We start from the raw sequence: 19542 nt of genomic DNA, 5'->3' as shown, positions 1-19542 counted from the left end.
TATTTACTGACGTATTTTATGTCCTAGAACAAAACTTGAAAATCTCTTCAGCTTGGGTTAACCACAGACCTTATTTCAGGATAACAATCAACAACACATTTTTTTTTACTTTGAGCCAGGGGAAGTGGTAAAAGCTGACTAATGTATTTCTGTTCCACGTCACTGGAGAGGAGAGAACAACTCTGCTGACCTGGCCATAGCACGTATGCAGCAGCGGGACATGTTGATGAAGGACGAGGACGAGGCTCTGGTCTGTAAGGTGGTCTCGATGCCTCTGAGCAGATCGTTGGTCTTCAGCAGCAGCAGCATCTGCCGGGGAACTCTGTTCAGCAGCTCGCTAATCTGAGGGAGGTACTGAGCCGCATTGGTCTGGATCTCTACATCCTGCCGGGGAAGACACATAGGAAGACAAGCTGTGTCTTAACTGGATCCACACATGTAGTGACAAGAATGAGAAAAAAAGATCACATAAACTCCCACATTTAACGGCTCTGCACTTGCTCCCAGTAAAATGTTGAACTCTTATTCTTGCCTACCATGCCCTTCATGTCAGGCTCTATCCTATCATAAAGAGCTCATAGTTCCCTACTGTCCCAATAGGGCAGGGTTCCCCAATTATATTTACCAAAGGGCCTTTGGCATGACAAGCTAAGGGCCAAAATGTTATGTGTCACTAAAAGTTGTTATACACTATGTGCAGATGTTACCTCTATTATAATTGTTGTAGTAGTGGCAGTAGTAATTAAACAAACCCTGTGTTGAGAGTAAAGGAAAAATGCATCCTTGAAACAAAATTAGACCGAAATCAAATATTTATTAACAATAATAATAAATAAATGCTTTAACAAATACAAATGATTTTGCTGTGGTCTGATGGGGCATAACAATAAAACAACAGAGTGAACTCTGATCAAATAGTCAGACAGGTCCACATCCAATTCAGCAAACACTGTAACACACACACACACACACACACACACACACACACACACACACACACACACACACACACACACACACACACACACACACACACACACACACACACACACACACACACACACACACACACACACACACACACACACACACACACACACACACACACACACACACTGGGAAAGACAGGAAGACAGAGAGAGAGTTTCAGTTAGTTACTTTTATAATGTCGTACCAAAATACACCACATTATTAGTTTTAACATTTTTAAATATGTGTACCAAATAATATCAGGCTGTAAATAACAAATAGTATTGGTTTTTTTTAACTTTATTTTTTATATATTATTTTAATGTTGTATTCAATTTAACCAGTTTGTGGGCTGTTGTTAAAAGCCCTGCATTATCCAAGGTTTTTTCTCTATCATATTAATATATTTTTTTTAATTACGCTGCGTAGCATTTTATTTAGGAAATGAATGTACATATAAAATATAACTATAAAATGGTTATTTTTGTCTTAATAATTATTATACCACAATAGAATTGACAAATTGCAAAAATAAATTGATGTTGTTCACTCACCAATCAGTGAGAGAAGTGAGAGCGGCGGGATGAGGCCACCTGTCTGATGTTGGGCTTGTATTCTGTTGTGGCAATCCTGAGGCACTGTCCAAGATGTGCACTTGAGAGTCTGTTCCTGTCCTGGCTTTTGATAGCATTCATTGAAGAAAATCCTGATTCGCAGATGTATGTTGAGGGGAACATTGTGAGTAGGAACATAGCAATAGCTCTGGTGTTTTTGAAACGAGCTTGGGGAACCACGTTGATCCAAAAGTCACACACTGGTGCATCCTTGTGTTGAGCTTTCAGCAACTCAGAGCTTCCCATCTCTAAGACCTCCATCTGAAGAGCTCCCTCTTCTATGGAAGGCACCAGCCTTTTGGCCTCTCCAGTCCACTGCCCGTCTGCTGACACAGAGAACGGCTTTCTGAGGAAGAGGAGGATGTCACGTGAGATTTTAGGGGAGCTTTCAAATCGCTCCTTGAAGTTTTCTGCCAGTTTTGACACAAAATCCTTCATTACTGGATCTTCCGGCATTTCATTCTTCTCGCAGTGCTCACGCAGACGTGGAAAGTGCAGCTTCCTCCCATGAATATCTCTCTCCAAAAGGTGCAGCTTTGACCGAAAAGCTTCAACCGCCTCGTACATCTCAGCAACAGTGTGGTTCTTGCCTTGCAGCTGCAGGTTAAGGTGATTTAGATGAGACATGATGTCACACAAAAAATTAACATCTGCTATCACCTTGGTGTCAGTTAAAAAGCTCAAAAACTCATGGGCTTTTTGGCTCTGCAGGCTTGATAAGAACGACACCAGTTCATCACGCAGGTCGCACATCCTCTCCAACACACGGCCCTTGCTCAGCCAGCGAACATCGTTGTGTAGTAAGAGATCCTTGTGTTCAGATGACATTTCCTCTAGCAACGATCTAAAAAGGCAATGCTGCAGACTAGAGCTCTCACGCACAAAGTTAACCAGTCTCGTCACAGTATCCATCGTTTCTTTCATTTTTCCACACAGTTTTGCGCACAACACTGATTTGTATATGATGCAGTGAAATGTCAGAAGCGCCGGGTTAACGGCGGAAAGCCTGCTTACCAAGCCTTTGTGCTTTCCAACCATCGACGGAGCCCCGTCAGTTACAACAGAGACGATTTGACTCACATTCAAACCATTCTTTTCGAATAACTGTGTCAGCTCGTGGAAGATTATTTCCCCGGTCGTGTGCCCGGGCAGAGTAAGCAAACACAGCAGCTCTTCCCGGAATATCTTCCCATCAAAAGATCGTACGAACACAGACAGTTGTTCCATGTCGGTTCGGTCACGGGTTAGCATTAAAACTGGCAGCATGAATAGAGGTGAAGTGCCGCTTCAGGTTGTCTGATTTGATTACAGCTACATTCTGCATGCAAATCAAACAAGTCGGTTTAGCATTGACGTGGTCCGGTAAAAAAAAACAATAGTTCTCAGTCCAGTCAGTTTTGAACTGACGGTTCTCCTGGTCTACCTTCCTCTTCTTAGCGAATTCCATCCTGGGTTTGAGTTATCAACGGCCCGTTAGTGTCATGTTGGTCAATCGCTGGGCTGGGATGACAGGCGGCTCGCTGGCGAGCTATTGTTTATATGTGTTTGCCGCTATTCCAGGTGGTGACGAGTAAGTCAAGCGCGCGAAGCACGTCTTGCATATGCACGCGATAAGGTCATGGGTCAGGTTTACGAGTGTCGACGGAGGTCAAAATAAAGCGAAACCGCAGACATTTTATTTTATGTTTTTACGTTATAACAAGTGAATGCCAGTAGATCAGCGCGGGCCATGCCTTTGCCTCTCGCGGGCCGGATCTGGCCCGCGGGCCGCTAATTGGGGTTGGCTGCAATAGGGCATAACATTCCAAAAACAGAATCCCAGTTTGTGTTTAGTAGTCAGACTCCTTCTCCACATCTAAAAGCAAGCTTAAGACTTTCCTTTTTAATAAAGCTTGTCCTTTTGTGGCATTGTGCCCTTGAGCAAGGAATTGGATCCAAGGGCTTTTCCCTAAATTGTGTGGATACAAATCTAAAATTAGCGAAGAGTCTGATGAGTGAGACAAAAAAGAGATGCACCGGGGACAGGTGGTGTTGATATCATGAGGAAAAAAGATTTTCCAAAATGTACTGAGTTTTGACCCTAGCAGAAATGACAACACACTATCAATCACAGCATAGAGGAAGGACGTGATGAAAGAGGGAATTTTTTTGCCTCAATTATCACTATTTGTCTCTTTGATGTTGAAGTGTGTGTTTGAGTGTCGGTGTCCAGCTCTACTTCAAAGGCCTCTCCCTGCTGCACATCAGCGGGCCTAAATCACACTATTAGTCATGGAACAAAGTGGAAAGCAAGCTTACAAACAGCTAGTTATTTAGAAAACTCAGACACAAAGTAAAGCAGGAGGAGAACATCTTTACGAGTCCAGGACATTACAAGAGTGGAATAAACAGCTATGAAATTACAAGTTAATTGGAAAAATGGGAGGAGAAATACCTTTTTATAGCATTCATCACTCTGAATAGAAGCACAAACAATATTTAGGTTTATATTTCCAGATAGGTACTGTAAAGCAAACTTTTTTTAAAACATCATCAACCCCTGTGTCTGGACTGTCAGAGCAATTTTAAGCCACCATTAGCACCGTCTACAACAACAACAACATTAAACATCTTAAGAACGCTGTGGGTACACAGTGTGCAAACTCGACCAGATTAACTGCTCATTCCAGAAACCTGTGTAAGTTCTATTTTGTTTTTAGACTTCTCTGTTTCAGTCTACTCTGTATAAATATGTTGTAGTTCATCTTGCTAAAATTGTGTTCTGGAATCTCAGAACAGCTAAAATACCTGTTTTTCAGGCAGAAATCTGGGTAACTTATTAGAACTTAGAAATCTTAAAACTGTACCATCTGCTTCTTAGGGTTGACTTTGATTTTTTTTTAAATGTACAAATACTAAGGGCTTTACTAAGGGTAATTGTCTTAGGGTTAACTTTATAACCTCTGTAGCCAGGGTTTATTCTGCAAATGTGTCTGTAAAAAGTGCATGACAAAAGGCCTGGAGGCTCAACTGATTGTGTGAAGTGACACAGTTTCTACTGGTGCCCATCAGCTGCAGAGTTAACTAATTAAAGGGGCGTGGCCCCACAGCTGTGACAACTCAGCAATCAGGACTTGTGTCCATTTTAGGCAGCTGCGGGAGTCACGCGGGAGGCAAATCCTACTTGAACTGAGCTAAGTATCGCTGGTGTTTTTATCCCCTCAAGCTAAAACTAGTGATGGCGAGATGAAGCCTTATGAAGCTTTGAAGCTTTCCAGCCAATTGGTTCGCAAAAGGGTTCATCTCATGAGGCTTCATCATTGGCTTCAATTGAACACAAATCCCCCTGTTGGTCAAAGTGTGTAAAACAGGCAGATTGGACATCAACAGTGTGCTCTATCTCATACCGAGTTCCCAATGAGTAAAGCCTTAGAATAACTCTAAACAACGAACATTAAATCATGTTTTCAAGTTAACAATATTGTTTTTATTCCAGTTGATTTTGATTGAAAAGCCTAAGGAGGCTGGTAAACATTGCAAAGAGGGATTTGTATTCCTTAGTAATATTCATAAACTTAACCATGTTGTAGCCTGAGAAAGGCTAAACCATATCAAAGAATACATTTATTAACTACATTATCTCATTTAGCTGTAGCTTTTATAAACAACAAAAAATAAGTATTGACGAGTCGTTGAACCAGGGACACTACGGTCGTGAGTCAACTGCTTTCCAGCTGAGCCACAGCACACACGCTGAATCTCCCTGAAAACACTGCAACATATTTATTCCTGTATTTATTCATTTATTTATTCATGTTTTTATTCCTACATTTATTTATGCTTGTATCCATTTATACTTATGACATGTTCCGACCTTTATATAAGTGAGGTTCTGAGCTCTTTTAATTCCATCGTGTCACCAGCGGGCCCGGGTACGGGAGGGGTAATATGGTTCTTATTATGTCACCATGGGTATTATGAGCGTTGTGGTTCAACCGATCTGAATCGCTTCCTGAAGCAGTCACGTGGTATCGACAGGCAGCGAGGTTTCGTTTGTCATCGATGACGTCACTGGCCCAAAACAATACAAGCCTTGATACATGCTTCGCAAAAAGCTTCGGGATTACTCGACACACGCTCCGAAGCTTCGGCGCAATACGTAACATCACAAGCTAAAACATGTGTATATTTTCTAGTGATGGCAAAATGAAGCTTTGAATGAAGCATCGAATGACTTGGACAATTGCGTCGGAAATAGGTTCATTTCTCGAAGCTTCAGTTACAGCGACCTCTCCTGGTGAAGTGCAAGGCTGCAGTGGGTTTAACGTATCTTTACCTTGAAAAATATTTGATGCACACACACACACTAAGAATGAATATCATGTTCTATTTGCAATTGAAGATTGATAATTGTGTGTAGTGGGTTATTGAGAAGAGAATAGAGAGTTTTTTGGGCGGAGAGGGCCCTTTATCAGTTATTAAAGTATTAAAGTTGAAAAGCAATGATTAAAAGTTTATCCATTCCAGGCTTTGAACCAGCTGCGCGAAGGACATCGCCGCATTCGGGCCGCCAGCTCTATCCACTAGGCTATCTGTTCCTTAAACTACTGAACTTTTTTTTTTTACTCATAATTGTCTTTTTGTTCACAACTTCTCCACATTTCGAAGTGTTTCACGAGCCAGAACGACCTACTGTATCTTTCTCCCTGGCTTGCTCTATAATGTGATACAATTAAAATACAATACCAACAACAACTCAACAGCAACAACGCAAACTACGACAACAACCCACACATTGCGCATTGTTTAGAGCGGTTATAAAGTGTTGAAGTGCTCAAATTCGAAACTGTTTCAACCTGTCACCTGTCAGAATAGAGACGAGGCAGTGCATTGAATCGCGTGATTGGACGGCGAACCAGTGAGTTGATTCATTCAGGAAATGAAGCAGTTGCTGGTTCGGACGTCACATGTCACGTGATTTGAATCAAGCTTCGAAGCACTGCTTCTATGGAATAGGAAGTCCAGGGTTGAAGCTCCGTTTGAAGCTTCAGTGTCAAACTGCCATCACAAATATTCTCCATTCTGTTCATGTGTCCTCTCGCAATTATCACTGGCCACGTGTACCTCCTAATCGTTATAACCGGCCTGCTCTCGTCCATCCCACATGCTCCACTGAGATCCAACATCTAGTTGCAGGTGGCCTGTGGAACTGCCAGTCAGCTGTTCCTAAGGCTGACTTCTTCTCTGGCTACGCTTCCCTGCAGTCTCTGGATTTCCTTGCTCTCACTGAGACCTGGATTACTCCATCCAACACATCCACCCCAGCAGCTCTCTCCACAGCATATTCCTTCTCCCATACACCCAGACCCACTGGCAGAGGAGGTGGCACTGGTCTCCTGCTCTTTCACAACTGGAGCTTTTCTCTCTTCAAGCTACCTAACTTCACTCCTTCCACCTTTGAATTCCATGCCGTCACAGTAACCCATCCTATACAATTAACCATTGTTGTTCTCTAACGTCCACCAGGCGCCTTGGGGGACTTCTCGGAGGAATTAAATCATCTCCTCTCACACATCCCTGAAACTGGCCCTCCCGCTGTACTTCTCTGAGACTTCAACCTCCAGACAGGGAAGATATCTGAATTAATATTTATTTTAGCCGCCTTTGCTTTCTCACTGTCTCCATCCCCACCAACTCATAAAGCTGGCAATGTCCTTAATCTCATATTCTCAAGGAACTGCACTGCTTCTAACCTCTCTGTAAACCCGCTTCACACATCCGATCACTTTTTCATTTCATTCTCTCTACCCCTTTCCAAACATAACAAACTTATCTCTTCTAACTCTGCACCTGTCAGCCATAACCTTCGTTCCCACTCCCCCTCTACCTTAACCTCATCGGTGCTCTCAGCCCTCCCTTCCTCTGATTCGTTCTAACTCCTGCCTCCAAACTCTGCTGCAGAAACTCTCCTCTCTACTCTCTCATCCTCTCTGGACTCTGTCTGTCCTCTCACATCTCGGCAGGCTCGTCAGTCCCCTCCTGCTCCCTGGCTAAATGACGCACTGCGTGCTAATAGAACCATCCTTCGGCTGCTGAGCGGAAACGGTGGAAATCCAAACACCATGACGACCTCCTAACCTATCAGGCTCTCCTCTCCTCTTTCTCTGCTTCCATCTCAAAGGCAAAATGTACTTTCTTTCAAGATAATATCCAATCTTCCTATTCCAATCCCTAAAAACTATTTTCCATCTTCTCCGCCCTCTTGGACCCTCCCAAAGCCCCTTCCCCCTCCTCCCTTCTTCCAAGCGACTTTGTTAACCACTTTGAAAAAAAGGTTGATGATATTCGCTCTTCTTTTTCTGACTCACCTTTACTCACCGCTGGGTCACCAGACCCTCCCTTCACCCACACACTGACCTCCTTCTCCCCTCTCTCTCCAAGTGAGGTTCTTACCCTCGTTATCTCTGCCTGTCCTACCACCTGTCCTCTGGACCCTATCCCCTCAAACCTCCTTCAGACTATCGCTCCTGATATTTTACCGTTTCTCACCCATTTCATCAACACTTCTCTAACTTCTGGTCACTTTCCAAACAGTCTCAAGGAGGCAAGAGTAAACCCTCTCCTAAAGAAACCCACTCTCAACCCGTCTGATGTTATAAACTACAGGCCTGTCTCTCTCCTCCCGTTCCTTTCTAAAACACTTGAACGCGCAGTCTTTAAACAACTCTCCTGTTATCTCCATCAAAACAACCTTCTGGATCCGCACCAGTCTGGTTTCAAGGCAGGTCACTCCACAGAAACTGCCCTCCTCGCTGTCTCTGAGGAACTGCGCACGGCTAAAGCAGCCTCCCTCTCCTCTGTCATCAACCTTTTGGACCTGTCTGCTGCATTCGACATGGTGAACCATCAGATCCTCCTTCGCACTCTCCAAAAACTTGGAGTTTCAGGCTCTGCACTTTCCCTCCTCACCTCATACCTCAAAGACCGTACCTACAGGGTTAGGGTTGGAGAGGGTCCGAGTCCGAAACCTTGTCAATTAACTACAGGGGTCCCTCAGGGCTCTGTCCTTGGTCCCCTCCTCTTCTCTCTGTACACAAACTCGCTCGGATCCTTCATTAGCCCAGATGGTTTTTCATACCACTGCTACGCTGACGACACCCAATTAATTCTGTCCTTTCCCAGCTCAGAGACCCAGGTCGTCGCACGCTTCTCTGCTTGTCTAGCTGACATCTCTCAGTGGATGTCTGCTCACCACCTCAAGCTCAACTGAACTGTTTTTCCGGGAAAAGAGTGTCCACTCTTGACATAACAATCAACATCGGCCCCTCTGTTGTTTCCCCGACTCAGACTGCAAGGAATCTGGGTGTGATCCTCGACAACAAACTGTCCTTCACTGCAAACATCGCTGCTACAACCCGCTGCTGCAGATAGTGAGAGTGATGGACGCGAATTCCGCGGCGCGATTGAAGGGGGCCGCGACAAACGCTCAAGTTCAAGCGTCATATTCGCGTGACGCGAACACCAGCCTCACCAGAGGTCCCTAAAATGATTACAAATCGCAGCTAGACTACAAGTAAATAGTGCTACTTGGAAATTTTAACTGGGACTGGTTAACTGCAGTATCAGAGGATTTTAAAAACCTTTGTATATCCTTAAATGTTACTCGGATTGTTGACAATCCTACTCGCCCTAACATTAAGTCCCCTAATAAATCCTCCCTAATTGATCTCATTCTAACTAATGTTCCCCATAAATACTCATCTGTGGGAGTATTTGCAAATGATGTGAGTGACCACTGTGCTGTAGCCACAATTGGGGACACAAAAGTCCGAAAGGTTAAACCTCATATTGTTATTAAGAGAGACATAACACATTTTGTGGAGCAGGGTTTTGTTCATGATCTGTTTGGCTTTGATTGGGGAAAAATCGATCTGTGTGCTGATGTTGAAACTGCATGGTCTTATTTTTATCTTGGTTTTATGGAGATCATAGATAGACATGCACCCCTGCGTACATTTAGAGTAAAGGGACGAGACAATCCTTGTTTTTCTGCTGAACTGTCTAGTCTCCTTCATGAGAGAAACAAGGCCTGGGCAAAGGCTAGGAAATCAGGCTCAGAGGTAGAATGGCTACGTTTTAGGCAGCTAAGAAATAGCTTCACTTCACATGTCAAAAGTGCTAAATCTAAGTATTATCTGTCAGTTACCACAAAGAACCTAAATAATCCTGGAACATTTTGGAAATCCATAAAATCGATATCCGCCGGTGAGATCCGTAATGAGCTACCTCCGTGCCTTTACCACAGCATCTGGCTCTATATCGGACAGGGCTTCTATGTTAAATTGCTTTAATGAGCATTTTGTGTCCTGTGGTTCTCTGTTTGATTCCGTTTCTAACTCTGCTTCTGTGAACACCCCAATCAGTCACTTTGAACAATTTGCTCTGGAAAACCCTTTCAGTTTTACTCCTTTTACTGTTAATGTTGTTCATGAAGCCTTAACCAAGTTAGATCCTAGGAAACCGGCTGGCCCGGACAACGTAGAACCTTTCTTTTTAAAGATAGCTGCAGATTTTATTGCTCTTCCTCTCACTACTCTTTTTAACCTCTCCCTCAGCACAAATGCAATTCCAAAAGTATGGAAGTCACTCAGGCTTCAGAAAGCAACATAGCACCATCACTGCGACAATGAAAGTGGTAAATGATATTACGAGTATTTTAGATAATAAGCAGAGTTGTGCAGCTCTATTTATTGACCTTTCCAAAGCGTTTGATACCGTTGATCATCGCATATTAAAGCAGAGGCTACTCAGTATTGGCATATCCAGCCATCCATTGGGGTGGTTTGTGAACTACCTCTCTGAAAGGTCCCAATGTGTTCACTTTGATGGGCTGTCTTCTGAGTGGTTAAACATGACTAATGGTGTTCCTCAAGGTTCTGTTTTAGGTCCACTTTTATTCTCCATATATATCAACAGTTTAGGTGAAAATGTGAATGAAGCTACTTTACATTTTTATGCGGACGATACCGTTATGTACTGTGCAGGTCCCCCCATTAAGGAGGCTGGTGTTAAGCTGTTTTTAACAATATTCAGACTCAGCTCGCTGAGCTTAAGCTTCTTTTAAATGTTGATAAAACCAAGGTATTGCTATTTTCAAAAGCTAAAAAGACACCAGAGCCTGTTTTGGATATTGTTACTATGCAAGGTGAAGTATTATTTGAATTTTTTGAAGTATTAAAGTAACGTGTTATGGCAGGAAAGTTCAATCTGGTATATTCATTTTAATGTCACCTTATATATTCGTGGTTGTTAAATTTGAAAGTACATTTTTACTGTTTAAATAATAGAGAGGCTTTTCATATATTCCTGAAACAATGTCCCACTACTTAGTAATAATAAATTAAAGCAATAGTCTTTTCTTCCACTTTTCATGTGTAGTCAAAAGGGTGGTTGTATGACCTTTGACATCTGCTTTGCAGTTCCCAGCAAGGAAGGGGCCCTGAGTCTCTAGCTTCCTCTGCTAATTGCTAAAACCCGTATTGATTAGCCCAAAGGGAGATGTGCCTTAGATACAAGACAGTTGAAGTCTTGTAAAATTAATGTTTATCTCCTACAGACCCCAAAAGAGGCCTTGAGACTTGGGTCACCCAGCAGTAAATGAGATAAAGGTCCTTTTGAGCTTATCAATAAAATGTATTCATTCCTAGTAAGCTGACTTTGGGGTGAAGGGAAGTTCAGGGAAGCCATTAAGCGATAAGAACAATTAACTTCTGTTAAAGATACATGATAGGATGTGTGTGTTGAAGATGTTTAGGGGGAATGAGTATGTGTCCTGTCAAAGAGTCCTCTGTCATGACTCCAAATCATTGATTGGGGGATCTGCCTAAGGGCAGAGGGACAGAAACACACACACACACGCACAGAAGCATCATGGAATCAACAAACTGACTTACTACCTGGGATCCCGCCCAGAAGGGAAACCGACCAATGGAACACTGCCAACTCACTGTCTAGCTCGCTCAGAAGTGAACTCTGTGTATAAATGTTGTGATCATTTTGAAGATCGGGGCTCTTGTTTTTGACTTGCCGTTCCTGAGACATGTCTCACACGGTGGTAGAACCTGAGCCCGGACTACTCTGCAGAGTGCTTCGTGATTCGGTGATGTATTTGTATTATTACTTTGTGTCATTAAAACAAGATTATTGTTTAACTTGCATTCTGGTGTTTCTTAATCCCTTCCTTTTTACGAATTTACCCGGCTTACCAAACGACACGCGGAGACGAGGTTGGTTTTAAACATCCTCCAAATCTCCAACAAATGGTGACCCCGACGTGATGACGTCATGACGTGGTGACGTCATGAGTAGGGTTTTTGAGAGGAAAATCAGCAGCCAGCGGACGAATGGTCCGGAGATGAGGCCTAGAATAATCTCTGACAACTAAAACGAGAATCATACAATTGAAAGGTGAGCAGACAAGCCTGTTTCTATCGAAGGCCTGTAATTGGCTAAACTACATTTTAGAGTTGTCAGAGACATATTCCGGTGTCATAGTTGTTGCGGTGGAATATACAAATACATATTTTAGATAGGTAGGAAAGTTATATAACATAAAAGTGAATCAACGAGGTATGTAAGACGAAGTTGAAAGGCCCCGTACTTTTTTCAGAAAGGAGACGGCTGAAGACTCGTTGGGGGACGTCCAGTGACCGTTTTCAGGCGGCATCCAGGGGACGAATCTGAATAACAATTCTTAGGTTCATAGGAATAGAAGTTGAGTTATAAGTAAAATCCAAAGGAGAGTAACGCAACCTTCAAAAAGCAATTTTGAAGTGACCGGACCTTAATCCTTTGTTCTGTGGGGGTTGAATCTATAAAGCCAAACGTCACGATAAAGAGTTCTGTAAGCCTGGGTTACGACTCCATGTCAGCGTCATATCGTTGAAAGACGGCGTTGAAGCGCGCTGAGAGGCTTGCTAAACTTGTTGGAATAAACATCGGACAATAAAAGCTGAATAGACTGTACGGGGAATTTTTTATACATATAAAAGTGAATCAGCAAGTATTTCAGCGTAGGGTATTGAGTCTCTAACGGCTGGAAGGGTATAGAGTCCCTGGCCTAGTGGAGGTATGGGAGTCCTCACAGGCTATACTTGCTGGGGAAGCCAAGTAGAGTATCGAGTCTCTATTCATGGCTAAAGTGAATAACAAATCTGAGGTTCATAGGAACCAAAAGGTGCGTTATAAGTCTGTTGGGTTTAAACTCCCATTCTGTTGAAAGAAATATCGCATCTTAAAAGCTGGACAGACAGTAAGGAGGATATATTTCTTGTGAATAAATAGAATATATTATTGAACATGAAACCGCCTAAGTCAGATGAATAGATACGAAGTCATAAAGAAGGGAGAATTTGAACGAGAGGAGCGTGAGTTAAGAGCTTACGAGAATAGTGGGTTCAAGCAGAACAATTGAATAAAAGGATAGCAGAAGTGTTAATTGTTGAAAGAAGCCCCCCTTTTCCTAAAGGGGCTGAGAGCTACAGCGGGGGAGAGAGAAGGGGGTGTCAGTATTTGTCTGTGAGAGTTCCCCCCCCCTTTTTTCCTCTCGAGAGCAGCAGCGGCCCGGAGGGTGTCTGCTTGCTTTTGTCTCTAGTGATCTGAAGTTGGACTGAAATACATTGAAAATTAACAGATCAATGTGTGATTTGAAGTGGTAGATATATTGAAATAAATAAGAAACAATGATTTGCTGCTATTTAAACATAGTCTTTGAGAACTGATTGATACCGTTGCATTGCGTTGTGAATTTTATGGTATTTGCCATTAACTAAGGATTGTACTTAATTATACTTCAAGGAAAAATTATATTACATACAGTAACCTTAGGGGAAAGTAAAAAGAGATTTACTGAGTATATGAAGTACATTAAGGCTAAGGTTTTATTCAAATTAAATATGATAGGTGGATTTTTCCATCTAGAATACGACATGGAAAGAGGAGAATTTGTTAGACATGAAATAACGAACTCATTGGAAGAAATATATATTGTGAGGTTATTTAGGAGTTGTTATCATATACAGTTACTCTCAGTTGATGGTTGTTTAAAGTAGATAGGAAACTGAAAACGTGAACGATTCACCACAATGGTGTTTTTAAGTTTATGAAGAAGGAGTAGAAAGTAAAAAGAAGGTTTTTGTAAGTTTGTCAGAGGGAATCTGTTAATGTTCAAGCATGACAGAGGTGCTGCACGAGGCTAAAAGCCATCTCACACAGTTGGAGAACAAAAGAGGTTTTGATGAGAGAAGCTTGGGCCGGCAGCTGCAGGGCGCAGAGAGGAAGAGAGAGAGAAAAGTCAGATGGTTTGAAGAAGTATAGAGAGAGTACAGGTTATATAGAGTTACTACTATTCTGGAAAATGTCATATTGTTTTATGAGTAACATAAGATACGAATATATTTACTAGATATAAGAACAAAAGGCTTATCTAGGTTAACAGAAAATTGCTATTAAACAGTTTCAGCTGCAACTATCCTGTCTTTGTTCTAAAGAGAACATACGTTGCATTTACAATTAATATTAAGAAAAGTTCACAATAGATACCATTAAAGACCGTTTGGGATTAATAGGACGAGTTTGTCATAAACATTCGTGCTTAGATGGAATAAAAGTGTTGAGAGATGTTCTCAAAAATGGGAGTTTTCACAATGCTTTTAGTTTTTATTGAAACAATTAAGTAATAAGGACAGAAAAATGTTCCGTGATGATTTATTTAGGTTTCAGCTTTAGTAATAATGAAGATTACATTTTGTAATAATTCCTTTAAGTGTTCCAAAAATATATTCATTAACTGTCAGATTACTTGTTTTAAATATATAGCGCTGAATACAGTTAGTTTTGTATTCTGTTACAAATCTAACCATGCTTGTAACACACAACTTAGATAAACAATTTGAAAAAGAATAGAATAAGCAAGAAGATTAAAGATGAATCTATAGTGGTTAAGAAAAGTTTTTTTTGTTTTGCCTATTAACTTAGAACTAAAGTAATTAAGAATAGGAAGACTGTTACCATTAATGGGTTTGACATTCACATGTTTCAGCATTCCTGACCATATAGACACTCAGCTGTTTTATCTTGTCAACCGCTGGGGGAGAGATTTACATTGAGTTTTTCTCAGTAGCTGATTTGATGTGATTACAGCAGCATTGGATAGTTGTGCGCCACCTTTGGGTTGTACTCTGAATCAGTGTGTTGGTGAAATGTTGCTCATTGCAAACAGAAGAAGTGTGCAAAGAACGCATCTCAGAGGAGGTTTTGACAGTTTGCTTGTGCCTCGTTGTCAAGGCAACAGTGCACTGCACAAATTACTGATCTTGCCAAGAGTTGCCATCTTATATCTAGCCATAAATTCTTACTGGACTTGTTTTGAGAATAATGTACTCTGCAAGAGCTGCTTGTGTAAGATGATGAAGCTTCTTTGAAGAACATTAGACTTCTGAATTCTTATTTGGTCAGCAAATCTTGAAATAAGGTATTTTACAAACAAATTAAGATAAATTACTGTCAGACACAGGTTTGGGTCACTGCCTCATATCAATTTGTTTTTTTTTTTAGCTGTAAGAACTTGTTTCAAGACATGTTACAACTTATTTTAAGAATCACATGGGATCCATTTAAGTCAGATTCATATTTATATCAGATGTTAAATCACAACATTAATTCCCAAAGCAATAACAAATCAAAAATATCAACTTGGAATGGGGCAATATATCGAAATTCAATATATCACAATAGCTCAATTTAGTAATTATTTCATAGTAAATGATTCTGCTTAGCAAATAACATTGCTACAAAAATGTGTCTCAGAAAAAAACATAGTACCACACTGTCAGACTGAAACTTTTATTTAAGACATTTTATCATGGTTCTATCACATTTCAACCCTATATTGCATTGTCAATCACATTGAGATAATCTAATTGTAATCCCTATCAACTGTATCAGCTCTTCATATACACATCCTTACAATGCTCATTCAATGAAATTTCATTTCAAGGAGAACAAAAGTAGAAATAATAATAAAAATCATACTTTCCAAAATCAAAATTCCCTGACTATACTATTTTGCAGGAAAAATAATGTTAGCTCAGTGCATTACTTTATAATGTTTTTCTCCCAACACATGTTTGTAAATAAACAAACAGTCAATACAACAACACAAATAAATCTGTATTTGGCCAAATTCTTTGTTGGATTAGACAAAAAAAGGTAATAAAATAAAATAGTAAAAAAGACATTTAAAAAAACACTTCCTACACATTTTCCTGTGTTCTCTCAATAAGCTAGATTTCACTCAAATTATCATGTTGCATACACAGGTATAACCTTCCAATGCTCATTCAATGATCATCATATTTAGGTTTTAAGTGCAATGACATCCCTAAGGTTATATTTGATCAAAATATACACACTGTTTTCAAAACTCATCGAATAATAGGATGTATAATCAACAAGCTTTTCTGCATCTATCAACTCTGTTGCTTGGGCAAGATTGGGTACAGTGACTTCATATGCTAATAAATCTTTGTTAAAACACACAGTTTCATAAAGCTGATGTTCAAAGCAATACAATGAAGAATCTACGACATAAATGTTTTTTATAAGTCCAAAGATAGGTACTGTATCATTTGCATTAGTTATTATCAGAGACTTTCCGCTGATGTACTTGTTACCATTAAGAATAAGCCACTTGACTGAGACTGCATGTTGTATGCCATCAATCCCCAAGAAATCTCTAATCTTTGCTGTGATGTACTCTTTATTTGTCACTTCTGAGACGGGGCCCAATTCTTTCTCATGTAAAAATATTGGATGCTCAATGCCCATTTCATTTTGATAGCATTCAAGAAGCTGGTTATGGTTCACCAACGATTTACATACATTTTTGAAGTTCAATTTAGATGACCACTGTTTAAAAAAACAGTGCTTTGACTCAAATCTCATGCACATATGCCTTGTCAAAGGACCCAGAGAAAGAATTTGGGTAGGGAGATGCAACATGTAATGTTGCTTAGGCGTTACATTTTTGTCAGGAAAAAGTTGCTTAAACTGTTTTAGATGCTGCTCAATCATTTGTTTAAGTCTTAATACAGTTTGCAGAGATATGACAGGTGCAAAAACTATTTGAACTATCTCAATTAATTCCAAAATAAACTTAACGTAAATATTTCCCTTCATATTGTTCAACAGAAAAGGCATGATCTTTAACAATATCAGCATTTGCCCAGAAGACTGTTTAAGTTTGTTATCATTAGATGACAAGGTATTGACACTGACAGGACAGGGCTTGTCTCGTACATCAATAGATGAAAAAGGAAAACTCTGCATGGCTGAATTGAAAATGTCCAACTCCATTTGTCCTGACAGAATAAGGTATTTTAACACACACTTAATTTCCATGGGTGCAACACCCTCAAGAATTATGTGCATTATGTCCTGTGGAGTTTGCTGAATGAGGTCAAAGGCTGGAAATTCAACCAGCTTGCTTTTTCTGTTTATTCCGTAGGTGGTTTTAAGGGCAGATTTCAAGAACTCTGTGCTGGCCCTTTCTATTTCAATGCACTGTCTAATGTGCTTTTCCACTGTCCTTTTAGTGAAACTTTGTTCGTTAAAATTGATTTGCATGTCCTCAAAGGTACATTCACAGTGCCTGCACTTGCTATATGCAAAACCAACTCCTTCCTTAAAGCCAGCGAGCTCATGTTGCGCAAGTGTGTCACCACATAGTGAAATTAAAGCACCAAATAAATCCATTTCACCATTCTGTGTTTGTATTTTGACACCATTGTACAGCAATTTTAAGTCTTTATCAATTCTTTCTAAAACAACATCAACACCACACTGGTCAATATCATTCGCTTTTGCTATAGCAAGGAGTCTAATTGCTGCAAGCTTCGATCTAAACTTGGGGTCTATGTTTCCTAGAGTATAATAAACCATCAGTAATTTGTTTACAGAAGCATGTGACCCCAAGGGGTTGCATATCTCTATTTCATCAGTGTACAAGATCAGCTGCAAAGCAGTAGGTTTTATTGAAAACAGAGGGTGAGATTTAAAAAGACTCCCATCAACAATGTCATACAAAAACCCATCTTTGTTGCAGCTTTGTGGTGCAGTGTTGATCATATCAAAGATTCTGGAGTTGGACAACAACTGTTGTAGACTATTAATTAGGGGTATATAGTAAAAACTTTTGTTTTTGATTACAAGAACTCTTGAGTCTCCCTTTTTAACTCTACAAACTTTTTGAGACACAACTATTTCCTCTGGTTTCACTGGGTTAAAAAGATTCTGAATGGTGCTATCCTGCATGTATGTGGTGGCCATTAGGGTGAAAGGATCCTGAAAATGATCAAATGTTGCCAATGCTTCCTCTTGGAGCTGCGCCGTACTCCCTGAATGACTCTCGAAGACCCTTTTCATTGTGTCTCTCAAGGTATCCAGAAGAGCCGCTTGATACTGTTGGACCCCAGAGACAATATCGTTGACACTCCTCTGAAAGAGAAAATAAAAAAAATTAAATACATCAGAGTATGCATTTACAGTCCGAGTATCCATAGCTAACTAACATAAATAAAGTGCCCCCATGTCTGAAAACAAGGTTGAAAATGACATACAAAGATTATCACCACTCTTCAACCCCTTTGACTACAGGCACACTTACATTCATTATGTCACTTAGCAGACACTTTTGTACAAAGCAACTAATAGATGCAATACCTGGGACAGGTGGCATTTTTCACGGACATTGATGGCAAATGCAACTGCACGTCTGGAAAGATTTCCGCCAGATGTATCAGCTTCTTCCTGGAGACATATTCATAGTAATATTACACAATTAGAAGAAAGACTAGTTAACTCAAGTGTTGTATGTTTGAGTAATATTATCATGTAAGATATGGCTTTTAAACCAGCAGCCCCTGTCCAATATGTCTTATTTAAATAGTGTTTGTGAAAATAATTACAGGAAGAAGATCCTGTGTTCTGGCTAGTGAAAATTGCTATTTCAACCAGTGGCGGCTGGTCCATAGAGGCAGAGGAGGTTGCTCCTCCTCTATTTTTGAGAGGCAAGAGGAAGATCAAATCATCAATCAATCATTGTTTTACTGCTTAAGTTTTCATTGGACAGAATAAAGTAGAGATAAGTAGCCAACTAGTGTAGTAATAATAATAATTAGTATTTATATAGCAATGTCCAGATTAAAAGATTTCCAGAGTAAAAATAAAGAAACCCATATAAGACCCCCCTTCGCTACTAGTAACTAGGTAACTATAATTCTCAGTAGCTTGGCGGTAGCGTCACTATTTCCTGAATCAAGTAACTTTTCAGTAGCTTAACTCTTTTATTGATCAAGTAGTGTGGTAACGATCACTGAAGCTATTTTTTATATGGCTTAACACAGCAGAGATCCCATAGCACGTGAAGGCACCATTAAAGTAGCTTCACATGTAGTGAGCTACTTTTGCGGTGTTTGTGTAACTTAGCTTGCTACATTTGACTGGTTGGTAGCTTCTGTGTAGTGAAGCTCCATAATGGTAGACTAACTGGTAGCTTAGCTCACTACATTTTCAAAGTAGCTTGCTCAACACTGCATCTTACCTGATCAGGAGGTTGAATCGGGAATTCCTCAAGCTGTTGCTCCTGCTGTGAAGGGACACATGTGCTGACTTGACTGTTGGTCCTTTGCATCCCTCGTGTTGCAGTGGCACAACCAGAAAAAATGGGCACATCAAAATGTTCAAGTCCAACTCTAGATGGTTCGGATGCAGTTGTCATCAACCCAGAAGGCGGGGTTCCATTTTCAAAATACAGAGCATGTCTACGTCTGATGTGGTAGTAGAAAGAGTTGAAAACTCTGTATTCTTCGGTACATCCATTAATTCCACATACAACACGGAAATCTGGACTGCGGCCATGTGC

The 19542-nt window shown here is 40.6% G+C and overlaps 1 protein-coding gene and 1 long non-coding RNA gene across 2 annotated transcripts in view; both read right to left on the bottom strand.

The window, feature by feature from the left end:
* adck1 (aarF domain containing kinase 1) overlaps positions 1-19542 on the bottom strand; it is a 182512-nt gene that overhangs the window by 1020 nt on the left and 161950 nt on the right. Inside the window, exon 9 of the mRNA XM_079694392.1 lies at positions 191-384. Coding sequence (XP_079550518.1) covers positions 191-384 — 194 coding nt within the window. The remainder of the gene's footprint in view (positions 1-190; positions 385-19542) is intronic.
* On the bottom strand, positions 15451-19407 carry LOC307047420. The gene is made up of 3 exons (XR_013810413.1): positions 19222-19407; positions 18342-18428; positions 15451-18116 (listed from the first exon to the last, which is right to left on the bottom strand). It is a non-coding gene; the product is annotated as an uncharacterized lncRNA (long non-coding RNA).

Source organism: Notothenia rossii, assembly GCF_949606895.1.
Source record: "Notothenia rossii genome assembly, chromosome: 7".
NCBI classification, from domain to species: Eukaryota; Metazoa; Chordata; class Actinopteri; order Perciformes; family Nototheniidae; genus Notothenia; species Notothenia rossii.
The sequence above is the reverse complement of the archived record's forward strand: the minus strand, read 5'-3'. Positions and strand labels throughout refer to the sequence as shown.